The sequence below is a fragment of the Carya illinoinensis genome, chromosome 2, assembly GCF_018687715.1.
Source record: "Carya illinoinensis cultivar Pawnee chromosome 2, C.illinoinensisPawnee_v1, whole genome shotgun sequence".
NCBI lineage: Eukaryota > Viridiplantae > Streptophyta > Magnoliopsida > Fagales > Juglandaceae > Carya > Carya illinoinensis.
In genome coordinates, this window is record NC_056753.1 from 37,124,980 (window position 1) to 37,151,921 (window position 26,942).

Sequence of the window (26,942 nt, forward strand, 5' to 3'; positions counted from 1 at the left end):
CAGCAGCAAAATGAGGACTTTGCCAAGAGTTCAAAAGAAAAAAAAAAAATAACTAGCTTGGCTTATGCTACATAAATGCGTGGGATCCCTTTGTGGATCACTTTGTATCTCTATCACTTTCCTTTTCATAAATGGTAAGCCTTATGGTTAGGTTGCCCTTACAAGGGGACTAAAACAAGGTGATTCATAATAGACAAGGTGTTCTGCATTATGTTCTATATAGCATATTCTATAGAATGGCCAAAGATTCATTACTCGCTTCATATTTATAACAGTCCTTCGGTCAAAAGTTGAATATAGATAAATCTTCTCTATTTTTCAGTCGTAACACAAAGACAGGTATTAAATATATTTTGCTTGCTACTACTAGCATAACAATTACTAAGAGTTTTGATAAATATATGGGACTACCTCCTCTCCTTGGAAAGTCTAGGATACAGTCTTTTCAAAGTATCAAAAGTCGAGTGTGGGACATAATTCATAATTGGAGTACCAGATTTTTATCACGAGTTAGTAAAGAAATGTTGATCAAAGCTGTTCTGCAGGCTATACCAGCTTATAGTATAAGCATTTTTCTTTATCCAAACTTCACGTGCAAGGGAATCAACAAGCTTATCAGAAAGTTCTGATGGAGTTCTTAGATGAAAAATAATGGAGTGCACTAGATTAGTTGGAATCATATGGGGAAGTCAAAATGGTCAGGTGGACTTGGTTTTTCGGACATTGAGTGCTTTAATAAAGCTCTTTTAGCTAAGCAATGTAGGTTACTGCAACAACTTGATTCTACTGTAGGGCAAATATTCAAGGCTAAAAACCATCCTCATGACCAATTACTGAATGCACGCTTGGGATCAATTACTGAATGCACGATTGGAGAAGCCTTTCTATGATTGGGATCAATCAAGCCCTTCCCATGATTGGAGAAGCCTTCACTCTGCCCTATGATTACGTGAGGAGGGTCTCTCATGGAGAATTGGAAATGGTAAACAAGTGAAAGCTTGGAAGCACCGATGAGTTCAGGATTGTACCTCTGGTTTCACATACTCTCCAACATGTGGCTTATCTAAAAACTCTTATGTGGCAGACCTAATTGATCAGAATACAGGGTGGAGGAATATGTCAATTGTGCAATATGTTTTTACTGCTGGTGAAGTTAAGTTAGTCTGTCCACAGCCTCTCAGTGTAATCAACAGTGAAGATGAAAGACTTTGGATAGCATCTTCTAATGGCCTTTTCACAGTTAGAAGTGCCTACTATCTAATGGCCTTCATGTGTGCTCTTGTGATCTCGTAAAACACAAGTCCTAATGTCTTCACGACCGCTACGAACAAGTGCACTCTCTCTTCTCTACAATAAATCCCTCACACGTCATCTTCAAATGTCAATTTTCCAAATAAAAAAATAAAAAACGCAAGAGTTTTACTTTCCAAGAATCCCAGATGCCCCCTCCTTTCTCTGCCCTTACGAATCTTTGTAAAACCCTCGATGCTTGCTTTATAGAAATGCAGGCTTAAATGTATGGGAATAAATGTTTTCCATTAAAATAGTACCTACCGAAAACTGAAAAGAACCGGAAATATTTCACCAGTAAAAAAGAACAAACCACAAAACAACGAAGATGTATAAGTTAGTAAACACCGAAAACAACAAATTTCTTCATGTATAGCTGAGTCCGCTGGTGTCCGCCGTGAATTGCTTTGTTAATAAAGATAACCCTTCCCAGGAAAACTGTCTGTTCATCGTCAAACCACTCTACTTCCTGTTCAAGCCCACATCCATGAGCCATGACAATTTGATACAAAGTAAAAACGAGATGTAAGCAACATTCATTTATAAAGGAAAATAGTCAAAGCTTCATCATGATCGTGCATCCAATCATTCTAACGATAGCAATATAACAACACTTGTTCCGGGGATAAATGGAAAATGAAGTTAATTGTGAACGATAGAGAATGAAAACATATAATTAACTGATCACCTGCTTTTGACTGTTGGGATAACCAATCCTCTTTTCTCTAGGCTCTTATACCGGTCCTTCACAAGGGTGCAACAACCCTAAATACAAAATAGGGATCAGGAATGCTCTCTAGCATCCATCAATACCATAACAATTGCAAGTTCAACAATAACAAGGAAAGTTTTGGAAATAAAGGGAAATTTTTCATTAAACCTTCAACTTGCGGAGTGATCCAGTTATTTCTTCAGATAGTAGCACTTGAACTGGGGCGGGCTCATATCTGAAACGAAGATTAACCAGTTATTGCTGCTGAAATAAAAATTTGACCACACTATTCAAGTTTGCGTGTATCTTTATTAATTAGATGCCTTCAATTTTCAATAACATGTGGCACCTAGACCATCTGTAGAGAGGTAATTAGCATTCCCTTCACTTTTATAACTCTATCGTTGCACCTAAGACCATAGTTAGTTATCATATATCATAAAATCATAAACAAAGAGATTATACTTGTGCCTCCCCAAGCGTGGTGGACATGACTTTAGTCTTTCTTGTTTGGCTACAACTCGCCGGAGGTGTCTTTTCTGCTTCTCCTCGTCCTCCTTGGCTATTTCATGAATGATATCTGGTAAACTGTCATCAGAAGGACCAATCAATGGTTAGAATATACTCTGCACGGAGGTATTGGTTTGCAGAATCAAAGTATCATCTAACCAGTCAATTTCCTTAGATATTTCATCCACCCTTCTAGCTTCTGCTTCCTTTTTCAGCTTTTCTTTTTGTCTAGCTCTCCTATTCAACTCAACTCGTGTCAACCTCTTTGTTCTACTTGACCTGCACTATGAGCTCATATTTAGTTTTAATGATATTCACATCATAATAAGGGGCATGACCAGATACAGAAGCCAGAAATTCATTCTGATAACAATAGATGTTACAAGAAATTTATGAAACATACCAGCACAAGCCCACATATATAATGAAAATGACACCATCAAGATACTAAAGAACAAATTTTTATTCAACTTGATGAATTTGCAGTCACCCCAGTAGAACCTTGAGCCCAAATTATAAATTAAGAGTAAAAAAATGAAAACTGATGATTGCTACAACAAACTAACCTTTTATCAAGGGCAGACTCCTCATTTACCCCCAAAGTTTCCAAATTCGTCTCATCATCATCACTTCCCTTATCTGCCTCAATAAAATACATCTAAAAAATAGCTGGTTATTGAAGGGTCCCACTTCAGTTAGACAATTCAAAAGCAATGTTACATATTTCACAAAAAGGATCTCTAGCAGAGAATTTTTTTCAAGGATAAATTGCGCATAAACCAACAGCCACAGTGCCCAAGTACATGGGATGGGTGCAAAAATCCCTAATGCTGCTACCCCTTAAAGCAAAAGAGGATTCCTAGTAGAAGATAAATAAATGAAGGAAAAGAGACTAACATCTTCTTCATCGATGACTTCCCCAGGAACAGTTAATGGAACTGGCTGAGGGCCCAACTCTTTTTGATAGACCTTCTGCATTTCCTCTGCAACAGCATGAGCCAGCACCTCCTGACTTGCCAAAAGAAGATATCAAAATGCATGCAACGTAGAGCTCCCATGCAGAGGAAAAATATGTATTACGTATCACAAAATTACCTGATGACTTTCTACTGAGGGATTGAATGAGCAACCAGGAGGCTCAACTTCTACTGCTGGAATAATTGAAGGCTTCAATCTCTGACAAGAATAAGGGGTAAACACTCATATTATCAACTAGGACCATTAAAGACCAATCAATGCAACATCTTTAGTATGCACTTCAGCAGTAAGAAATCATAAAGAGAATCGACTCTTGACTTTTTATGGCTGCAAAGGAACAAGGGATACACCTTGCATCAATCTCTAAAGCTCAGAATCAGAATTAACTTTCTTATATCCTAGCTCAGAATTGAGATATAATTACACAAGGGAGGACACAAGACATACAACAGTTTCATCAGTATTTTGAATTCAAGTACAAACCATAATATTTTACCTTTTTGGCATCGCTGTTGCCTTCACCTGCAAGAGAGTCAAAAAAGCCTCTGTGATGCATGTAATATCAGGATAACAAACCAGTGAAAGCATTAATGCATTAGTTTAATGCAGAAGAAACCTTTCTCATCCCACATGTCATCCATGCCAGACGCTGTGGTATAATCACCCTGAGAGATGTCATCAACAGAAAAGGTAAACACAAAGCAATAAGAAAACAAGTTCCAAAAACTCAAACGTATTAGCTTCTCTACTGATTATGTATATTGTAGACCTTGGGACAATCTTCAGTTGCATTATTTGCTTTTGAAACCTCCTTATGCATTCTCTTTGTTTTCTTCACTGTTGATGATGGAACTGGCTGAACAAAAGGGTTCTTCTCTAGCAGGCTGTCACAGCGGAGTACTTTTTCCCTATGTTTTTCAATCTTCCGCCTCACAGAAAGATCTGATCAGAAAAAAGGTACAGAACTTCTAATCACTTTCTTTGACAGGAAAAGGCTTCCATGCACATTAGCTGGAATTAGTTCATAGTTTCAATAAACAAATACACATTTTTTTTTTTTTTTGATGTCGGGGAACCTCTCCAAGGCAGAGCCCTCTGGACCCACCCCTGCAGAATAAACCCCGGTCCCGTGCACCGCACCCTCGGAAGTTTCCCTACACGGAACTGGTTAAATCGCTGGCTTTTCACCAGGGGGTGTGGCCCCAAAGGATTGTTTGCACCCATGAGGTGTTGAACCTTGGACCTTGAAGGGAATGAGACCCCAAGACCAAGGCCTTCACCACTTAGGCCAACCCCTTGGGGTTAATAAACAAATACACATTTTCCATCAACTAAAAACGATTCTTATCCCACCACGAAACCAAGTGATTTACTTCCCATCAGATTTTTTTTTTTTTTTGATAAGTTACTCCCCATCAGATATCTTTTGATAAGTAATAAGAGAATTTTATTCATACGAATGAAGTAGTCGTAGCCCGTGTACACAGGAAGTATACAAAAGAAACACCTAATTACATTCTAGCGAAGGAAAAAGAATCATGGACATTGTTTCCATCAAGTACAATGGCTGAAAACCACAGCATTAAAGTGTGCATAAATAAATTCTGAAGCTCCTCCATTGTGCGTTCCCTATCTTCAAAGCATCTCTCATTCCTCTCCGACCATGTACACCACATAGAAAATTTCTTTACAACTCTTTCACTTTGCCGGAAATTTAATCAGCCAGTAAAAATTAGTGGCCGACTACCTATCAAAAAAAGAATTAGTGGCCCCGACTAATTCCTTTTCAGCAAGTGCAAAGAGACGTCGGTAGCAGCCAGGCCCCAAAATCAAAGCCAAAACGGCATCAAATTCGAAGGTAGCAGACATGAGCATCAGATTATTGGACAGGTATCAAGATGCTACAAATCCTTCTCACCCACCAAGGAAAAAACAAAAAACCAAACGGGATAAACAATTTGAAAACCTTACTCATATTAAATGTTCCTTAAGAATTGCAGATTCCAAAATCAATCACGTTGCAATTGATATCCAAGAAGATGAAAAGTGAAAATGATGGTCCATGGATAAAGAAGTGCACAAATCATAAAGCACCGACCCTAAAAAAAGAAAAAACCTAACATTCGAAGCCTTCAGAATCGGAGTGACAACAAGTAAGTGCATGTAGACAAAGGTAAAAGAGCTAAGCTAAGATGGAGAAGTTGAAGAGGGGTGTGGAGAGGCGGGTACAAAGAAGAGAGACGAGAGACGAGAAAGGACCTCTAGATCTGTCAAGAACGAAGAGGGAGTCGGAGGGGGCGGAGGAGAGAGAGCCACCGGAGAGAGCGTCTTTGGTGGACTTCTCGAAGAAGTGTTCGATATCTTCCGTGCTTATGTTTGCCCTCCATGCCTTCTTCCCCTTTCTGGAGCTCTTCGCCTTCTTCCCCATCTCTTTCGATCTCTCTCTCTCTCTCTCTCTCTCTGATCCGAGTGCCAATGTGGGCGTGAGTCTTTATTCTGTCAGTAGGTCCGGAAAATTGGCGGAGAGAAGGCGCTCCAAAAGGCTCGCGTTAAACCCTAACTGCGTTCCCAAAACTCCCCACTCTCCCAGACGACTCGCATGTGAGATTCCGGATCCTTGACAAAACAACCCCCCCGTTAAGTATCATTTCTTTCTATTTTCTTGTAACAGCTTATTTATTGTGAAATTTATTATCATTATAAAAAATCAAATATTAATATTTTATGTTAATTAAAATTATATACTTTCATGTCAAATTGACTGACAAATCGTGTTTTTGAATGTGTCCATATTGTGTTAAGTTATAAATACTCAATTATATAGGTCAATCTAAACTGAACCTATTTAGATAACGAGTCGTGTTATGTTATCCGTTTAATAAATAATTAGAAATATGTTAGCAAGACACCACTCATTTAAATTTGTATATTTAATGTAAATAAGTTGAACTAAAATGTATAATTTATTTGACTTTATTGACATAATTTCATATAAAAATTTAAATTTATATTTATTAATAACCACAATATATTGAAATATATATATATATATATCAATATTTTTCAAATTTTAAAATATAATAAAACCAATATTACAAATTATATAATAACAAATATAAGTATAAATCTAAAATTATAATCCCAATAATAAAAACATAAATAAACTAAGAAATGTCAATATTATAACTTAACAATAATAAAATTTTAATTTTAAAATAAATTCTAAATAGGTCAAAACGGGTTGATTTCATGTTAAGTAAGTTGATCCGTTATTGATTTATTTATAAATCATGTCTAAACATGTCAACTCATTTTGATCCAAATCATTTAACATCAAAGTAACAGGACATCTCCTGTTATTAGATCTAAGGGTTATTATTACATCTTTTAAACAAAAAAGAGGGTGCTAATAGTGTGTTGCAGAGAAACATGTTTTATTTATTTTGTATTTGTTAATTTTTGTCAAAATTTTACTACAAATAAAGTGTAAAGATTCTTGTTTTTGCTACATTATTTATGTGTTGATATATAAATATATTATTTATTATAAATAGTAGAAAAATAAAAATATATTAATGTCTTCCATGCTGGCACTTGCAAAAATATAAATATTAAAAAATAAAGAAATTTTGTCCCCTACGCTGGCCTGCCAATAACTTTATGCCCAACACATTGCATCAACTATAATTATTTTAACCAAAAAATTAAAAAAAAAATATTTATTTAATTATTAAACACACTAATAATAATAAATAATAAACCATCTATTTATCAATTTAACATAGTAACTAGTATCAAATATATTTATATGTTTTTTAATATTTATATACAAACATATAAATAACATAACAATGGTCTCTTTAAATTTATTTTTATTAAAATTGCAAGTATATTTCCAACATGGTTGAATTTTACTTGCCAACATACAAAGCTGGTCATTCAAGTCTCAACAGGAGATGTCATGTTACAGTGAAACTGGAGACAAGCTGGATCCATCACTATATTATATATTATATATTATAATATATGACTATAATCTCAATAATAAAAACATAAACATACTAAGAAATGTCAATATTATAACTTGATAATAATAAATTTTAATTTTAAACGAGTCAAAATGGGTTGATTTCGTGTTAAGAAAGTTGACCCGTTATTGATCTATTTATAAATCGTGTCTGAACAGGTCAACTCATTTTGATCTGAACCATTTAACATCAAACTCATCCCCACTAATATATCACTATATTATATATTATAATATATCACTATTGTCTACAATACAATTATTTATTTTTATTATAATATATTACGATATATTATAAGTATATTATTATAAACTATAATATACTATATTATATATACTATATAATATATCGAAAAAATTGGACACAAACCGGTAAAATTGAAAGTACTGATTTAGGGATATAACCGATGCAGTATCGGTTTTTTAAATCTCAAAACTGGTACATACGGGTTCGTTTATAAAATATGTCCAAAACCGAACTAAACTGGATCAATTACACCTCTAATTAAAAGGACTTTTATGGACAAACAATAGGAAAACCTTACACACTTCTCTTGTACTCTGTGTGCTGAGATAGTAAGGGAATTTTACTTAAATATTGCACAAATTAATTTGGACGATCATAGCATTACATTTGTTGTTAGGGGAATAATTACTTGCATTGAGGTTTCTCCTACCAGTCTCAAGAAGTTTTTTGACCTCTCTATTGTGCACTCTCCTTTGTACCCATATCAAGGTATGGGGCCACAACAAAAGTAGCCTGCGTAGTTTGTTTGTTGGTTCTCATGGACCAAAATGGAACCCTAAGGTCCGTAAACTCCCTGTAAATGTTATGCTTCCTCAATATAGACTCCTAGCAAAAATAGTGATGCCCAACCTTTGGCCCATTAGTCATCAGACTTAGCTTCCTTTAGAGTTTTTTTATTTCATGTATGGCTTAGTTACGGGATGTCTATTGATTTTTATAGACATGCCATATACATTATTCATCGCTATCATGTTGATAAAGAGAAAAATCTATCCTTTGGAGGTTTGATAACTAAGTTGGCTTTCAAGGCCAAGGTTTCACTTTGGGACAATGAGCCAACTATGAAGATGGCTAGCTCCATTTTTGCAATTAGAGTTGTTAAATCCAACGCCATGTTGTCTAAGAAGAGAGCACACACTACTGAGTCCACCTCCTCTCCTCCTGAGCCATCGGTGCCCTCCTCTCAAGTTCTAGAGCAGCTCACTCTACTTTCACAAAAGATAGATGCCATTGTTGCAAAGCTGGATGCCAACTAGCTCGAGTTAGAGAAGGATATTGTTGTTGTTCGCTTAGATTGTGTCCAAGCTAATAACAGGTTGGTACAGCTATCCTTGGACATGCAGTAGGTACTGAAAAATGTTGTTGACTTCGATATGGAGGAGTAACCCTTGTCAGATTAGTGACAGAAAGAGGAGCAGATTGAGGGGGACATGATTATTATTATTATTATTATTTTGTTTTTTTAGTTTGAAATTGAGGGGAGAAATCAATGTTAATTTTAATTTGGTATGTAAAAAAAAAAAAAAATTACCTTTGAAGCGTTTGGATCTGTGGTTGATTTGATATTAGTTTGCTTGCTTTTGCTGGACAAACTTTTGATGATTAAGACTTGAAATTGCGTTAAATTAATGGCTTTAATTTCAGCCACTGCTCTATGTTATAACTTGTGTGTTCAAAATTATTTGGTTGGCGTTTCTGCTCGTTTGGTGTTTTTTTTTTTTCTTTTTTTCTTTTCAGGTTCAAGTCGCCCTCAACAAATCTTTGGTTTTGTTACAAATCTGCCAAAGGGGGATATTGCAGATGTAAATTTATATGCTTTTATATTTATGTTGGTTGGCCCCCAACAAAAAATTCCTTGTTTGGGCGTTTTGCCCTTGCACGACAATTCGAGAAGATGTAAACCACATACAGAAAACAAACACTCAGATTACAGAAAATATGGGACATATTTATTTGCTAGGACTAGGAGTCAAGGTATACCAGCTTTCCATAAGTCCTAGTAGTCAAGGTATACCAGCTTTCCATAATCAACCGATTGTATCGATCTGTTGAATTTTTGGTGTACTGCTAGAACCCTCGGCCTTTACAAATAAAACGGAAGACCGATTGTACACAAGTTGGGGAAAGGTCACAATACAAACGCTTGGTGCAGCAAGACATCATGGCCGAAAGGCAACAATCTCTGCCTTTCGTATACTATCCCAAAAATCAACAAAGACACGAAGCAATTGAAAACACCTTGTGATATTTCAAGTACTTGATATATATGGCCTTGGCAGGGTCTCTGATCTATCTCTTTCTCTTGTACCACCAATCTCATGTGGTTTTTGGTTGTTTTTGCCGGTGGATTTTGCCCTCATTACTCGTTCCATTAATACACGTACGAGAGAGAAACAAGGGACAAGGGGCACCTGGGGTGCTGCTATATATATATATATATATAGATAAAACTTATTATCTTGTGTCCTTTGTAATTGAAACTATGCAATCCTGATCTATTTTTCACGATTGGTCAAATCTGTCACCAAGATAAAATTAGTGAGATATCTATAGACAGATTATCTTCAACAAATGTATAGTTAATATATATAGTATTAAAACAAAATTAATATTTGATTTAGGGTTTAAATAAAAAAGGGCTGAAAATACCAAAACAGAGTCCAAACAGCATCGTTGGACTCTGTTTTGGTTGCCAAAACAAAGTTAATTGTAGTAAAACGACACCGTTTTGGAGGTAAACAGTGCCACTTACTTCAGTCAGGACTCAAGACTAGTTTAATTATTCCCCCCCCCTTCGACACTGAAGTCTGATAGTGTTTGATTAGGGTTTACTTCAAACTTCAAAGTTCAGGTACTAAGCCCCACGAAATGGCACAGCCCCAGCTTTCAACTCCCTCAGCCCCTATGGAATGGCGCAGCCCCAGCCTCCAACGGCTTCTCCGGTATCTCCTCTCTCTCTCTCTAGTGTTTGATTCATAGATATGGGTTTGAAATCGTAGTCGGTGCCCCACTTATTCTCTTCGTTCTTTGGCGCCACGATATTATTTTTGATCATATTATCTATTTTAGTTGTTTTGATTTCTCTTTTATCTATTATGGGTTTGGTTGTTGATTTGTTTGTTGATTGTTGATTTGGTTTTTGGTTTTTTTGAAGCTCTGTTTTAACTTTTTAGGTGCCACAGTCGGCACTCGGCAGTCCCCGTCGGCCGTCGCCCCGAGTCCCTACCCCCAGCCGGATATATCTGTGATCACAGATCCAATTCCTAACTTGGTCGAGTCCCCACGCTGTCGCAGATCTAGGTCATCGCACGGTGCCCACTGCCCTCCCACGGTCTTTCCGACTTTGTCCCGACTCCGCTCCGACAAGTCGGAGCCAAAGCGGAGCATATAGCCTTCGGAGTCAGAGTAAGTCGGAATCGGAGTCGGAAGACCCAGATACCGACTCCGATCTGTCAGTGCTCAGCCCTAATGTTGAACGATTATTATGATAATGAAGTCTGCTTTCAAGTAAAAAAAGTAAGATACCTGTCCTAAGTTTGAGGCTCATAACTTGTCTGCTAGCTATACAAGGCCCTCTCTGCACGCAACAGGGTCATAACAGCAAACCGGCCACATTTAATATTGATGGCCAGAATTCTAACAGTGACAACCAGGGGATCGATATCCTTCTAACCTAGTGTCGTTCGTGTGTGTGAGAAATGAATCTGCTTCGTGAATTCTTTAATTACTTTAATATATAAAAATTAAAAGCATCCAATATTTTCACTTTATATATATATTATAAAAAGTTTATGTTGAATATTTTAATAATTAGATTTTGGTGGTGCTAATTAAGTTGTATCATGTTATAACTGGAGATTAAATTTGCGACCATTTTGAGTGTTGGAAAAATCTTAATTTCTTGTAGTGACTTCTATTTAGACTTTATTAATTATCATCGTCAGACTGCAAACTTTTAAACCCTTAATTAGCTACGCATACTGCATGCATGCATACATATACATCATGTAATGAGAAGCCAATACATCATGTAATGAGAAACCAAACTTCTTGTCTTTGTTGCTTATATTATTCTATATATCCTTAGGTTGCAGATTCTCTAATGGCTAACATGAATAAAAAAAAAATGTCGACAAAAATTCTCTGAGATCTCTCTCTCTCGCCTCTTCATAGGCATATATATATTTATCACTAACTTTATACTAATTTTATTATATTTGTTCATGGTCGATCACATGCGCACGCACGCACGTACGTAAATGTTCTTTCCCGAAGTGAGATCATATGTCACGGGAATTTTGCTAGCATGTTCACAATTAAGAATCCTAATATATATACTTCTTCCTGCAAAAAGATAAGTTATATATAGTACAATATATCAGGAAAAAAAAAAAAAACAGCAAAGGCGCTAGGACATGCAGACATAAGCAATAATAATAATACTAATGCTAGCGACGACGAAATATGCATATGGTTAAATTACCAACTTCACTAGTCTGCAGACTAGTTTGCAGCTGGCCGGTAGATCTATAGTAGATCTATAAATGTGGGGGTAAAAAAGAGAATAATTAATAAATGTTGATCTGATATATATTCGGATATTTTAAATATAGTATATATATATATATAGATCTATCCAAATATGAGAGCTTGGACGACCTTCCTTAAGTTTTGTCAAGTAATCTTAGCGGTTGGTTTCTGAAATGAAGCAAGCAAGTAAGCATGCAACTAATTAATTGACAAAATGTTGAAGTTTCAGTATGGATTAATGTCTAGTTTTGAATCAAGTCAAAATGCATGCATTAAACGTCTTACTGCATGTATTGTGGATCTTTCCTCCGTTTTTAAAGCTCTAAAGAAATGAAATAACATAGAGGCTGTCAAGATTGGAAGAAAACTGCGTCAATATATATAATATACTGGGCACACGTGAATATATAGGGGGTGTATGTGTACGTACGCATTCAGGTGATTTGTCGGCGCTCGTAGAATGGAGACAGTGTTGCAAGCAATAATTAAGGTGGAGCATGCATGCAGCCAGCTACTGGCCGGCCTGCCTCGATCCAAACCTCAAGTTGCGGATGAAGTAGGACTACTGTTAGATCCATTGCATCCCGTGATCAATTCATACCACGACTCATGCATCTGAGATATTTCCAGTTGGGGCAGGCCACCAGTTGATCATCTTCATTCTGGCCGGACTATATATATAATGCAACGTACGTCTCTATAAACTGCAGGGATCAGCTAGTACTCTTATGAGTTTCTGGCAATTGAGTTAGCAACCTTAAAGCAATATTTGATGTGACAACCATAATTCATCGATTATTGCTCTGTACGGCTAGCTGGTGATCAGAGATCAGGACAATATAATATATCATCAAAAAGATCAGGTGGGGGGCCGGGAGAGCTAAAAATAAAAGAGCCCGTGAGGAGTGTTTGGAGGCATTCCAAAATCACAGCTAGCTATCTTATAAATTAACATCCTTATTTTTGTTGCTTCCCCCGGCCCCTACTTTGCGTCTTTCGATGGCCAACTTCACTCCCTCCTTCCCTCCCCAATATCACGAGCTTATGATTCCCTCCTCGGGTCAACTTATGCCAACCACCTCATTCCTCCCTCTTCATTTCCGTTTATGTCCCTTCCCATTCTCTTCCCCTCCTTTTCTAGAACCCTTGATTTTCTGTCGCTAGCTACTTTAGTCCCTCTGATTTACTTTCATGTTTATAAATCAAGTGGGCTTCGGATATATATATATTGATGTCCAACGAAAGTACTGCCTGCACATAATTAATTACTAATTGCGTGGTTTTCATCTTTCTTTTTGCATGTCACTTCCATTTATGTATAATTGATTATAGTAGTAAAACAGATGTACCAAATTAGCAATTAATAACCTGCTGAAGCTTGATCTGTTTGTTACTTTTCGAAGGAAAATGAATGCTTTTATTTTAATCCATGATATATATATATATATGGGGATAATTCATTAGAATTATTTATGTTGAAATCCTACATAAAGTGGTCATATATATAAGAACTAATTAATGATATAGGTTATTTCCATGAATGCAAAGTACTGTCATTGTCAATTAATTTGATCAAGCAATGCATTTTTTTTAATATATATAATATATACATATATAAATCTCCAGCTCGCCTTGGAGCCGGGGCTCTTCAACTAGTGGTCTTGATCAGTTACTACTTATAAAAAAAAGGACATTGGATTACTCTCAAATTAGGGTTTGAAACTTGGAAGATTCTGATCAGTTAGACACTTGAAGGCGATATTAATTATTGGCTTCACCATAATTAATAGGACACAGTCTAACATGTGCATAAATGACTGCTGAGGAATATAATAATTAATTAGTTATTTCCTCTGCAGTAGTAATCTTCCCTTCACTTTTCTTCTGGGCTAAAAAACTTTAATTATATATGTTTTCAAACAATTCTAGCTAGCTTTCGGAATTGGTATCAAAAGGGCAGTTCGGTAAGTTGAGGTAGAACTTGTTTTGAATATTGTTGCGAAGAAACTGAGGCAGTCATGTGGGCAGTAAACAGGAAATCATATCGATTTGAGAGCTCATCTCCTATTTTAAACAGCTCCAAAGCTTTGCAGATCAGTTCATAGATCGAATTAATGAGATGATCAAAGAGAGTGCTGAAAGAAAGATAAGGACCAGATCGAGAATTAATCCATGGCTTCTAGGGAGCACAAAAGAGAAGCAATGCATGAGAAGCTGCAACTACTCCGTTCCATTACTAACTCTCGTGCTGTAATTTTCCCTGCATTATTTCCCGAGCTAGGCCTTCGCTTTCATTGGCTTTCTTGTTAATTACCTATTCTTATGGATTAGCTAGGTCTTTTTATATAGTAGTACTGTTCTCCATCTTTTTTCTTTTTCTTTTTCTTTTTTTGTTATTGAAATCCTTGGTTTTCCAGAGGTATCTTCTATCATATCCTCCCTAACTTCTGCAGCACTGCTACTCATTCACCTCTCTCTCTCTCTCTCTCTCTCTCTCTCTCTCTCTCTCTCTCTCTCTCTCTCTCTCTCTCTCTCTATAGATATATATATATAGCCTTTCATTACCATATAAGACTCGTACATAGATCGATTGACTATAAAAAAAAATTGAAGTTACCAGCTAGCTAGGTATATCATGATAAAATGAGATGAGGCGGTGATATATATAGCTGCAGCTAGCAACCTAGCTAGCTAGAGATAATTAATAATCTCTAATTTTAAATGTCAATCTTCTAGGAAAATTTCAATAATCAAATTAAATAATTTGATGCTGCTTAATTATCTGATCAGGATCGACACACGATAACACCTACGTTTATGCATGTTTGGCTGCAGCTTAATGATTCCTCAATCGTTTTAGATGCATCAAAGTACATTGAAGAGCTAAAACAGAAAGTGGAAATACTGAATCAAGATTTAGAGACTGCACAAACCTCAAGTGATCAAAACCCACTGCCTGTGGTATATTCAAACAGAGCTATATATAGTCGGTGGCCGGCATGATCTCCCCCAACCCCCGGCCAGCACTTCCAATTTGAATTCATTTTCTTATTCTCCTTCCATTTTTTACCGATAACATCTCTTTTTCTTATTCAGGCTACGGTGGAAACCCTAGAGAAGGGCTTCCTAGTAAATGTATCATCAGACAATAAAAGTTGCCCAGGCCTGCTTGTCTCAATCTTGGAAGCTTTTGAAGAACTGGGTCTTAATGTTCGGGAAGCTAGTGTTTCTTGTGCAGATAATTTCCAGTTACAAGCAGTTGGAGAAGTAAGAAAATGAACTTATATGAGGCGTACTTATACCGTGCATGTATATATATATATATATATACCCTTGCGTTTGTGCATGTTCTCTATAACTAGCAGTAATTTGCAAGGACGTGGACATTTTTTTCAGAATGAAGAACAAGCCGAAAGCAATGATGCTCAAGTGGTGAAAGAAGCAGTGGTGCAGGCTATTAAGAACTGGAGTGGAAATACTGAACTAGAATAGCCCAAACATCCAGTACTGCTGTTACTTAAATATATCATATATCCTAATTTGCTTTTACTAATTTCTCCCGTTTGAATTATTTTCGTTGGTGGGCACAGTACTGTTGTTAATGATCAAGAACCGAGCTTCTAAAATTGTATTATAGGAATATGTATTTGGTTGAAGTTTGAAGATCATGATCAAGAACAAGCACCAATTAATTAGTAACAAAAGAACTATTAGTTTGTCGGAAATATTAACTAGACCTTGAGCATATATATATGCAGCTAGCTAGCCAGCGCCGATATACTGATGACGACCATATGCTTAATTAATATGGTATTGTTTTGTACGCAACACTACTTTCTGCTTAAAGAATTTCGATAGAATCTCAATCTGCTTTCTACATATATATATTTAATGTTTAGGGTACTGTTCTAATTTCTAATTCAACCTTTTGATGTATATCTAGTTGCACTACCATCTTCGAAGATTGGATTAATTTACTCATGCCATGCATATAGCCAGATACCATACTTGCAAGTAAATCTAATTAAATCTCGGTATAATAATGTTAATATAATTATTAATTATTATTATTATTATTATGTCTAATTGGTCTCATAACGAGCGGAGCAATATTTCAGGTCCCATTATGATTTCAATATAATGAGTTTTAAACATTTGATTAATTATGTGACCAATAATTTTATAATTTCTATTTCCTTCATTTTTTTTTTCAGTTATAATTATAATCATTTATAAAATTTGTTGAATAAATTTATGATTATAAATATTTATATCTATTATACTTGTTCTAATTTATATGCATCCTAAAATTCATATTTACTATATAAAAAATGCAATAGCACTTTCGGCAGAAAATGCATGCGTACTGTACACGTAAACCTTATCTAGTATATATATATATGTATATACATATATATAAAAAATTTTATATGCATTTACGTACTTTTTTATACTTTTTGTATATTTCACTAAGGTGATTAGTTACGTTAATTTTTTAATATAAAATAACTGTTTTAATAAATCATATCAGTAGAATGTATAAGAAGTATGCAAAATTTATTATATGTAACATAACTTTATATAATTTTTTTTATATATATATACCCCTTAAAAGACTTTCCACTTAAGACAGAAAGAGCAAACAGAACTATATCTGTATATTGCGGGCCACATCAAAATCACAATCAATTATTAATACACATGCATACAGGTTCATTCGTACTGGCCCCTCCCCATTTTGAGTTATTTTCTTTTTATTATATTTCATAATTTATATGTAATTTTTATTTGGATGGCTTATATGAATATTCAAAAACGACACGTGTCAATTTCTAGTCATTTGATCAAACATAGACCTTGTACCACCTGTTACTTGTCTTTGAAAAAAAGTAAAAATTAGAGTGGTTTTAAAATGAAATCATAAAGAAGATATTGGAAGGGGTGGTCTGCGAAAACAATAGTATGGCCCAAATGAATTGAAGGTGGATGGATAACAAGACGTCAGGCCAGCTCCGTCGTGGGCCACTACGGGAAGTAGTAAGGCCCAAAGTGAAGCCTGCAGCCTATTAAAAGAGTAGGCCACTCTGCGTGCCTGGGACGCCACCCACAGTCACATCCCAATCCCCCCTCCTTTTGAGTCCTCCCTCCCTTTCTCTCTCTCTTTCTCAAGGTGAGTTCGACCCAATTTCCTTGACTCAGAACTTCCCGCCACTCCATTATTAGCTTCCTCCAAAATTCTCTCTCTCTCTCCCTCTCTCCTACTCTAGTCTCTAACAATTTAATAGTAGACAGAGATGCTCACAATCGCAGACAGTTTTAGGAGCTGATTAATGAAATAAATCAAGATTCGTAGAAATGGGTGCTAAGAAACGTCGCCAAGCCCTCAGAATACCCCTCTCCGACTCTACCAACCTCACTATCCCATCTACAGTTCTCACTCTCTCAACCCCTTTCCCCGTTTCCCGTCATGCCAATGTTTTCCACGCTTTCAACAAGGATGACCCTACCTCCTTTTCTTCTCCTCCGCCACAGTCGCTCAATGCTTCCTCAGTTCACGGTTATTGTCCTCTTCATCTCCTCTTTTTGTTTGTTTGTTTGTTTATCTGCATTGCATTCGCGATTCTACACTAGGGTTTAGCTTTCTACTATTTTTACGTGATTTTGGAGTTTGAATTGACCCAGTCATTGTTCTTACACATTGTTGGTAGCTATCTGAGATTGGATTTTTGGTTTGGGGAAATTTATTTACTAGTTTAGACGATGAATTATCTAGTGAACATATTTTGATATTTAGGAATTCCTCGCTGGAATTGTTTGTTTAGCTTAATTGTTGGGACTTTTGCTGCTCGTACCGAGTTTGTACGCATATTTGAAGGGTCTCTTTGATACTAGCGTGCTTATATCACGAATTCCTCGGGTGTTTCGCCCTCTCTTGTGCTCATCAACATTGTCCTTGTTTTGTGACGCTGTTTTGCAACCTATATATTCTGATTCTGCAACTTAGTGAACGTATCCTCTGGGATTTAGGTATTGGTACTTGTGAGATATCCGAGACTTGTTCAGTATATGGTCGACGAAAGACTACAGATAAACAGAACGGTAAAGCGAGATCAATTGCTGCACCTTCGAGTTGCCCTCCTGCAGTAAAGACCCAGCAGACTATCCGGTAAATCACAACATTTTTCATTCGTATGGTCTTTCTGTAATCTGTGTTCATTTCAATTAATCTTTGACAACTTCTGATTACATGATGGTTTGACAACTGGTTTGAGTTTGAATGCCTGAAAAATTTCCTAATTTTTATTCACTGAACTACTTTGGGCAATACATGACATGATGGATTTTTTGCTATTTTGGAAAGAACCCATAGATGACCTACATGATTAATATTTGTATGATCTTTTGTTTTTGAATTATCTATATTATTTCTTCAAATCCAATCTTTTAGAGGTATGCTGACCGGTGGAAACTTGTGATTTATGGAATATGAAGACTTGGGGACTTAATTGTAAAGAAAAAACTGGAGGCAGACTTGGGGACTTAAAAATATAAGTCTTATGCATCCCCATAAAGTGAAGTCACCATTATTATTTCTATTATTATTTATTTTAAGTAAAATCTCTATTAGTTTTGTTAGATGCGATTCTTGAATGAAGAACTTTAAATACACAATGCTCTGTTTTTGTTGTATATTTTTTTTGATGAATAAATAAATTATATTGATAAAAAAATGGCAAAATCCGGTTACACAACTCAGATGCCCTAACTAGGTAGGCACATTAGAGACAAGAAAATCATGGAGGGCCATGCCATTTAAATCCATAGCAATAGCCCAAGTACAAAGAGTTTTGAAAAATAAAACTTTTAGCTCCTCTAACGATTTCTCCTGGTTTTCGAATGTCCGTTCATTGCGCTCCTGCCACAAGCACCACATAATACATAGAGGGACCATCTTCCAAATTGCTTTGATTGGTTGCCTACCGCTTAAGTTTGGCCAGCTAGCCAAAGCTGCCTCCACCGTCTTCGGCATAACCCACGCCATATCTAGTCGAACGAATACCTCATTCCAGAGAATCCCGGCTGTATCACAGTGCAATAAGAGATGGTTTACCGACTCTCCCCTCCTTTGCACATGCAACACCACTCTGCAATAACAATCCTCCTTTTTCTCAAGTTGTCTATGGTAAGAATCTTCCCCAAGGAAGCAGTCCATACAAAGAAAGAAGCTTTGGGCGGTATCTTGTTTCTCCAAATCTTTTTCCAAGGAAACTTTGCATTGGGCTCTATAGTAAGGGCCTTATAGTACGACCGAGCAGAAAAATTGCCTTTGCCTGCTAGAGTCCATCACATAACATCTTCATGTTGTCTACTTGGCCTAATGGAATATATGAGGCTGAAAAAATTTGCAAAGCTACTTATTTCCCAATCTTGTGCCGCCCTACTAAAACTAATGTTTCAGTGAATGTGTCCCCCTGATAACTCCATAACTTCTACTACTGAAACATCTTTTGCGCTTGCTAACTGGAAGAGGGAAGGATATAAATCTTGTAAAGCCCTATCGCCACACCAAACATTTCTCCAGAATTTTATCCTAGATCCCACACCCAATTATAGCTTAACAAAGCGATAAAACACATCTCACCCTCTTCTAATGTGTTTCCACAACCCGACGCCATACGCCTCCCTTACTTCTCTAGTACACCAATCCCCTCATAGAACACTGTATTTCTTCGCAATCACCATCCTCCATAAAGAGTTAGGTTCCTTTGCAAATCTCCACAACCATTTTCTTAATAACACTCGATTGGACACCCTTAGATTTCTAACCCCCAAACCTCCCCCCAAGATAGGACGACAAACCTGCTCCCACTTGACTAAATGGAACTTAAACTCCTCCCCCAAACACCCTCACAAGAAATCACGTTGGAGTTTTTCAATACGAGCCGCCACACTCTCCGGTATTGGGAAGAGAGATAAAAAATAAGTAGGTAAGTTTGAGAGTGTAATCTTTATCAAAGTGGTCCTTCCACCTTTCGTCAAATACATTTTCTTCCATCCCGCCAATCTCCTCTCAATTTTCTCAATCACAATATCCCATACCGACAACACCCTTGAGGCACTCCCCAGTGGAAGTCCCAAGTAAGTCATAGGTAATGACGTTATCTTGCACCCCAACGATCTAGCCAACTGACGAGTGTTTGAGACATCCCCGAATGATACCAAGTCTAATATCTCAAGGTTCAACTTCAACCCGGACACTGCCTCAAAACAAAAGAGCAGGGCCTTCAGAGCTTGCATCTGATTCTGCTCGGCTTTACACATGATAAGAGTATCATCTGCAAAAAGTAGATGAGAAATATTAATCATGTCCTTATCCAGGGATCCAATTGGGAATCCGTTTACAAAGCCATTGGTAACCAGAGCCGTGAGCATCCTCCTTAGAGCCTCCAGGACTACAACAAACAATAAAGGTGATAGGAGGTCCTCTTGTCTCAACCCGCGTGAACTATGAAAGAAACCCACTGCACATCCATTTATCAATACGGAGAACTTTGCCGTAGATATGCACTAATGGATCCACTTCACTCATCGCTCCCCAAAACCACATCTCTTAAGCAAATGGATAAGGAATTTCCAGTTGACATGATCATATGCCTTTTCCATGTCAAGTTTACACAAGATCCCCGTGTTCCCGGCCTTCATTCTGCGACCGAGGCATTCGTTCGCAATAAGCACCACATCCAGGATCTGTCTACCTTTTACAAAAGCATTTTGAGGGTTCGAAACAATCTTTCCCACCACCTCGCTCAATCTGTTTGCAAGAACTTTAGATATTATCTTGTACACCTCATTCACTAGACTAATAGGCTGATATTTCATAATCTCCATCGCCCTCACATTCTTAGGTATCAGTGCAAGGAATGTGGTGTTAAGACTTTTTTCAAACTTTCTAGCCAAGAAAAACTCATGGAACACTTTCATTAGGTCCTCATTTTATCACTTCCCAACAATCTTGGAAGAATCTCATAGAGAATCCATCCGGTCTTGGAGCCTTATTCCTAGCCATTTTCCTCACTATGTCATAAACCTCTAACTCCTCAAATTCCCTCTCCAATCAGAACACATCACTTGGCTTGATAGTATTAAATACCAACCCATTAAATGGGGGCTGCCATCCCACTTGCTCTGCTAGTAGATTCTCATAGAAGTCTACTACATGATTGTGGATTACCTGCTCATCTTTACATTCCACACCATCTATTTTCAGCATCTCAATGTTGTTATTTCTCCTATACGAGTTTGCAATTCTGTGAAAAAAACCTTGTGTTTCCGTCTCCTTCCTGCAACCATAATACCCTGGACTTTTGATGCCATGACACCCCTTCTAATAGTATCATCCTCTCAACATCTGCATTCAACTCTGCATTCCATGCTAATTCTTCCTGGGAAAGTGGGTGTGTCGCTTGCAGCCTCTCGAGCTCTGAATTTTCAACAACTTTATTTTTGTGTTTTCCCCTACATTCTCGAATGACTCCAAATTCCACTCTTAAGTCTCTTTTGAGTGCTTTTAGTTTGCCAGCAAAAATGAAACTAGGCGTGCCTTGGATCTAATAGGAAGACCACCACTATTTGACCCTATCCACAAACCCTTCCGACTTTAACTACATATTCTCAAATTTAAAAGGCCGGCAACCATTATGAAGATATCCACAATCCAGCATAATAGGCCAATGGTCTGAGCCTATACGGGGCATACACTTTTGCCATACATCCGGGAAATGACTTTCCCATTTTAGTGAAATTAAGAAAGGATCTAGTCGAGACCAAGACTGATTGTTAGCCCAAGTAGAAGTACCCCCGACTAGTGGCAAATCCACCAAATTCAGATCAAAGATACATTCCGAGAACTCTTCAATGGCTGGCCTCAATCTTCTACTTCCATCAACTTCACTTGGAAATCTAATAACATTAAAATCTCCCCCTATGCACTATGGAAGTTCCCACCAAGTATGAACCCCAGCTAGTTCTTCCCACAGAAATTTTCTATCCGTGTCTACATTAGGGCCATAAACACTTGCAAAAGCCCAAAGAAAGTCATCGGCAACACACTTAAAAGAACATGCTACCGTATGCTGTCCAGTAAACTCCTCCATCTTCTCCACTACCCGTTTCTCTCACATTACCACAACCCCTCCTGACGCCCCGTTAGAGGCCAAATATGCCCAATCCACATGAATTTCTCTCCATAAACTCCTCACAATTCTTCTATTGATCAATTTCAATTTTATCTCTTGCAAGCATACAATATCAGCCTTCCACTCCTAGAGCATGTTCCTAATCCGCAGACGCTTATTAACCTCATTTAGCCCACGGACTTTCCACGACACAATCTTAGGCTTCATTGGGGAATGGCCGGCCCCTTCCCTTTCACTCTACCCTTGCTAGAACTGCCCTTCATCGACCAAGTCAATCTTCTGAATTCCCGATGTTTCTTCGATTCACCTTTAATTTTTTGATTATGGCCTGCCTCGATTGCTGTGAGCAGTGCCATGAATTGCTCTCCGTAGCCGTCATACTCAATCCTTATGAATTTTTGAATCTCCCTCACCTTATGAAAGACCCAGTCTGACACTTTCGATTGAACCGGAAAGAAAAAGTTCAAAGGTACTGGTTCCTCCCTCCTACAGATCTGAGTTCCCTGTATATCATCTACCAACGAGATATCATCCAACCCCAATTGTCCATAGACATCAGGGAACACCAAGTCGCCATCCACCGACAGCCTTACATCTTTGGATCCCTCCCCCTCTTCCTCTTCCATCTTAGAATCCAGGACAACTCAAGCAGGATCCTCCATCGGCACCAAGCCCATTTCTTCTAGACTTATTGACTCTATCTGACCCTCCTTTGACTGAGATTGACCCTCCAAACTTGCTGGCGAGCCCCCCAACTGCTCCTTCGATTCACACAAATCCCTCCGCACCATCGGGCCTCGTCAGAATTCTCCACTACCACCGTCGGCATTGTCTGTGGGCTCGCCGTCATCCTTTCCACCGTCGGTGAGCTTCGCGGCACCATGTCTGGTACACGTTTGTTGGAGCCCTCGCGTAGGGTCGGGCTTCTTTCCTGTGCCCTAATCGTAGGACTTTTGTCTTGCACTGCAGGGCTGGGCTGGGAAAGTCCAGGCCCAGTCCCAGTTTTGCTGCTTTCCAAACAGGGCTGATCGACGTCTCTCTTGGGCTGGGCCCTACTCATGGCTCCTTTAGAATGAGGCTGAGGATGAGCCCCCGCCTTTTTACTCCAGTAAAGCCCAACCTTCCCACCATTGGGTTGAGTTAGAGGCCCAACCTTTTTAGTCCACAAAGGCCCATCCCCTCTATTAGACCCTGCGCCCCATCCGTTTCTCCCCCATCCTTCATGCATTTTCCCTCCACTTTCCTTATTCAGCACGACGTGCTAGAGTACCTCCTCCATTTCCTTCTGCAGTTTCCTCAACTGTCCCTGCATTTCCATCAGTCGTCTGCTTGTTTCCACCTGCCCATGTAGCATCCTCCCATCCTCTGCACCCCGTACCAGGTGAGGAGCTCGACACACCACCTTGTTAGAGTTACTTTCTCCTCCTTCGCCCCTTATTTGCGTGTGACTGGACCTTGCCGCCGTGAGCAACTCCTTAAAGGATCGAATAGCATGATTCGCCCCCCTTTCCACTCTGCTAACCTTTACCCCACCGACGGGACCACCCCTTAATCCTGAAGGCTGGACTATCTCCAATACAACTTCCATCAATCTTCTCCAACCCCACCCATCGTCACCTGCAGGGAAACAGAGTAGACAATTTCTTCCTGCCTGACTGTACTCTGCTATCGATAAAAAAGACCCCGATTATTCTCACATCGTTGAACGACAAAGCTTCGATAGCCCTCCCTAACCACTGAGTACACCTCCTTCTTCCCCCCTCTCGGGCACTCCTCTAGCACTTTGACGAACCACAATGACGTATTACGACCCACCAGCATCTCATGTCTCACCTTCCACCCCTGCTCTGAGATACGCAGATTACTTCCCTCCTTCGCAAGCACTATCAGTTTAGCCTCTATTACTATCTCTCTCGACCAAGCCATCCAAGTGAAGAAAACGATTCAAAAAGTAATCAATTGTTTCAAATAGATCTGATATCTTCAATAGAGAATGGAAGTCAGATTAAAGATTGGCAGAATGGACACTAATATCTACAAGCAAAATGACTGAGCATTTTTTTGTTGTATATTGTTTTGTAATATTCTTCTTCTACTTTGTATTTCTTTATCGATATTCTATTTTCATCGCCGTTGGGGCTGATTTTCCCTGACTGTGATCATGTTTTTTTCATTAACGTGCATAATGTTTATTAACACCACTGTGAATGTCCTTTGCCTTCGTATTAGGAAAAGAGTAAACAAAGATAGAGACAAAGGTCAATCAGAAGCAAGTATCGCACCTTCTAAAAAGGTTTGTTTAAACGCTTTGTCATGGATTTCTTTTTATTTTGGGCATGATATACTGTCTCCACCCCTTTTTTTTTGTTTTATCATCGATGTTGGACCTGTTTCTACTCTCTCACTTCAATAGTCAAACACTAATGTCAGACTAAAGTAATTTGGCTTATATCGTATGGGATTTTGGTTCTTCACCTTACTGTAATGCAACTGATTTTTTTAGCGGGTCCCCCCTCCCTGTTTATTCACTTATCACTTCATCAAAAAGTATACCGTCTAAAGTGGTGCAGACTTTTTTGGTACTATGAGTTATGCTATGTTTGTCACACATTACAGAGTATATGCTGTATAAAAAGATCCAAACATTTAGTGCTGAAACTGGGGAGATATTTCACGGAGATTTTCACTGTATTTAAGTATTTGAAGTGTAGTTAACTACTGCATTATGCCATGTACTGTTAAGTCTGTTTTGTCTCTGCAAGACTGCAATTCTTACTTGTTTTAGCTTTTGCATCTTAAATCAGGTTTCAATAAGAATGTACATTAGTAAATAATTAGCTATACTTCCAATTGGCCTGTGATATATCTGCAGAAGCAGTGTCGTGTAGATGTTTCGAACCATGAATTGCCCCAAGACTTCATTAAGCAGCAGAGGCAATACTTTGCAGAGATTGATGCCTATAAACTGGAAGAGGAAGAGGTTGAATCAGGTGAACAGTTAGAGTAGATGGAAGAGATATTGTACAACATTTTGCATAAGCAATCAAGGCAGACCAACCCTTCAATTTTCATTGTATAGTCACAATAGGATACTCCTCATGAATACTGGAGTAAGTAGCATTCCATTCCCAATTATATACGTAAAACCATCAAGGTGCTTGATAATGTCTTTTAGATTGTCTAATGGAGGTCCTTCGTAGGATCATATTCTGTGGACTTCAATCTCAACACCATTTGCCGTCTTTGCAGTTAGTTGCTTCATGGTATCATCCTGTTGTTTGGCTCTGATGGGTAATTAGTAAAACAGTCACATGAGGTGTATGCAAGGCTTCTGCTTTGATGGAATACAATGTAGTTCAAGTATAGTTTGGAAATTCTCGTCCTCAGGTACTTGTAAGCTATTGATACTCTCACATATTCGTGATTTTTTTCATCCATTCAGTTGATGGCCCCTATAATTCTCTAGGGGTCCAAAACATGTTTATATGATGGAAGAATATAGAGTGATGCTTGAGTCGGTTGCATTAGTTCTGCAGATTTTCCATCAATTATATGGGACTACTTTTATGCAGAAGTCTCTATAATTCTGTTTGTATTCTGTTTGTCCTAATCGAATTAATACACGAAAGTTAGGTGCGTGTGCTGATCTTCCTAACTGGGGAAATATGCTTTTCAATTTGTAAAATGGTGTAGGTTGAAGTCGTTGATATTGGAGCGAATTGGTGGTGACAAACACAGGATTCGGATTTTAGAAGACACAAAATAGAGCTAAATTTCTCTTTTTCTAGTAACGGATCGGAAGCATCGATAATTAGCACCCGATTTTTGCAGGATCAGTTTCTGAAAAAAATGAGATTTCGCCTCGTTTAGTGATTTAAATAAAATATTATTATAATATAATTTTTTAATATAATTTTTATTTTGAGATAAGAAAAAATTAAATTGTATATTATATTTTATGGGAGAGTGTGAAAAATTGAGATAGCTTGTTTAACCAACAAGGCCTTAGTTCCTACAAGTCCATTAAAAGCTGAAAAATGTCCAAAGTTGACCACTTGGATTTCTGTGACTAAGCCAGTTTTTAAGCCCAAACTTATGTTAAGTCGAAGTAACGCCATTCCAACTTATTTTTGCCCGTAGGCGCGGGGGCATAGAAGTGTATTTCCCCCTCCCCGAGGTTTGGGAAATGGACTTCTTTACCTATTCGGACTTAATAGTTAATGGAGTGCGCGTGACACTTTGAAAATTAGTAATAATTTGGGATGTAAAGCGTACAATATCTGATAATTTGAAAACAGAAAATGTTTTAAGCAGGATGTTTTAAGCGTACAATTCTCTCTCTCTCTCTCTCTCTCTCTCTCTCTCGCGCGCGCGCGCGCTGGGATTCAAGTCTAAACGCCCTTTATTTAATTTCCTGGGCTTAGCTACCAGCTAGGTTATCTTGTGTCGTAGGGTGATCTGTGACTCAGCATGACAACTTTATATAAACTTCAATTGGAAGTAATGAATTTGCAGCCACTGTAGGTGAGGTCCTTTGTTCATGTATATATATATCAGAAATGCTTAATACAGTCGCCTGCCTCAAGCGCCGTGCAAACGACTGTTGAGTTGGCAAAAAAACAAAACGCAGCGTTTTGATTTTTGTGAGTTTTCATTTGTTCTGCTGCCCAG

The 26,942-nt window shown here is 37.8% G+C and overlaps 3 protein-coding genes across 4 annotated transcripts; 2 read left to right on the forward strand and 1 right to left on the reverse strand.

Moving 5' to 3' along the window:
• Positions 1-1,517: 1,517 nt before the first annotated feature.
• LOC122301550 (ribosome biogenesis protein NOP53) lies at positions 1,518-14,572 on the reverse strand. 2 transcript variants are annotated; one of them, XM_043112952.1, is made up of 13 exons: positions 14,546-14,572; positions 5,750-5,950; positions 4,260-4,432; positions 4,107-4,155; positions 3,987-4,012; positions 3,608-3,688; positions 3,410-3,520; positions 3,079-3,170; positions 2,672-2,791; positions 2,468-2,590; positions 2,171-2,237; positions 1,979-2,055; positions 1,518-1,759 (listed from the first exon to the last, which is right to left on the reverse strand). In XM_043112952.1, the coding sequence occupies exons 2-13, from the start codon at positions 5,916-5,918 to the stop codon at positions 1,753-1,755; spliced, it is 1,095 nt and encodes a 364-aa protein (XP_042968886.1). In that variant the 5' UTR covers positions 5,919-5,950; positions 14,546-14,572; the 3' UTR covers positions 1,518-1,752. The 2 variants fall into 2 exon arrangements, with proteins under 2 accessions (XP_042968886.1, XP_042968885.1); XM_043112951.1 differs by lacking the exon at positions 14,546-14,572 and having other exon boundaries at positions 5,750-6,120.
• Positions 13,767-15,800, forward strand: LOC122301552 (transcription factor ICE1-like). Its single transcript, XM_043112953.1, has 4 exons — positions 13,767-14,325; positions 14,911-15,036; positions 15,172-15,342; positions 15,472-15,800. Exons 1-4 carry the CDS (start codon positions 14,248-14,250, stop codon positions 15,565-15,567), a joined length of 471 nt encoding a protein of 156 aa, XP_042968887.1. The 5' UTR covers positions 13,767-14,247; the 3' UTR covers positions 15,568-15,800.
• Positions 15,801-17,155: 1,355 nt separating this feature from the next.
• Positions 17,156-25,798, forward strand: LOC122301553. The gene is made up of 4 exons (XM_043112954.1): positions 17,156-17,632; positions 18,103-18,241; positions 24,501-24,564; positions 25,144-25,798. The coding sequence occupies exons 1-4, from the start codon at positions 17,431-17,433 to the stop codon at positions 25,276-25,278; spliced, it is 540 nt and encodes a 179-aa protein (XP_042968888.1). The 5' UTR covers positions 17,156-17,430; the 3' UTR covers positions 25,279-25,798.
• Positions 25,799-26,942: the final 1,144 nt, after the last annotated feature.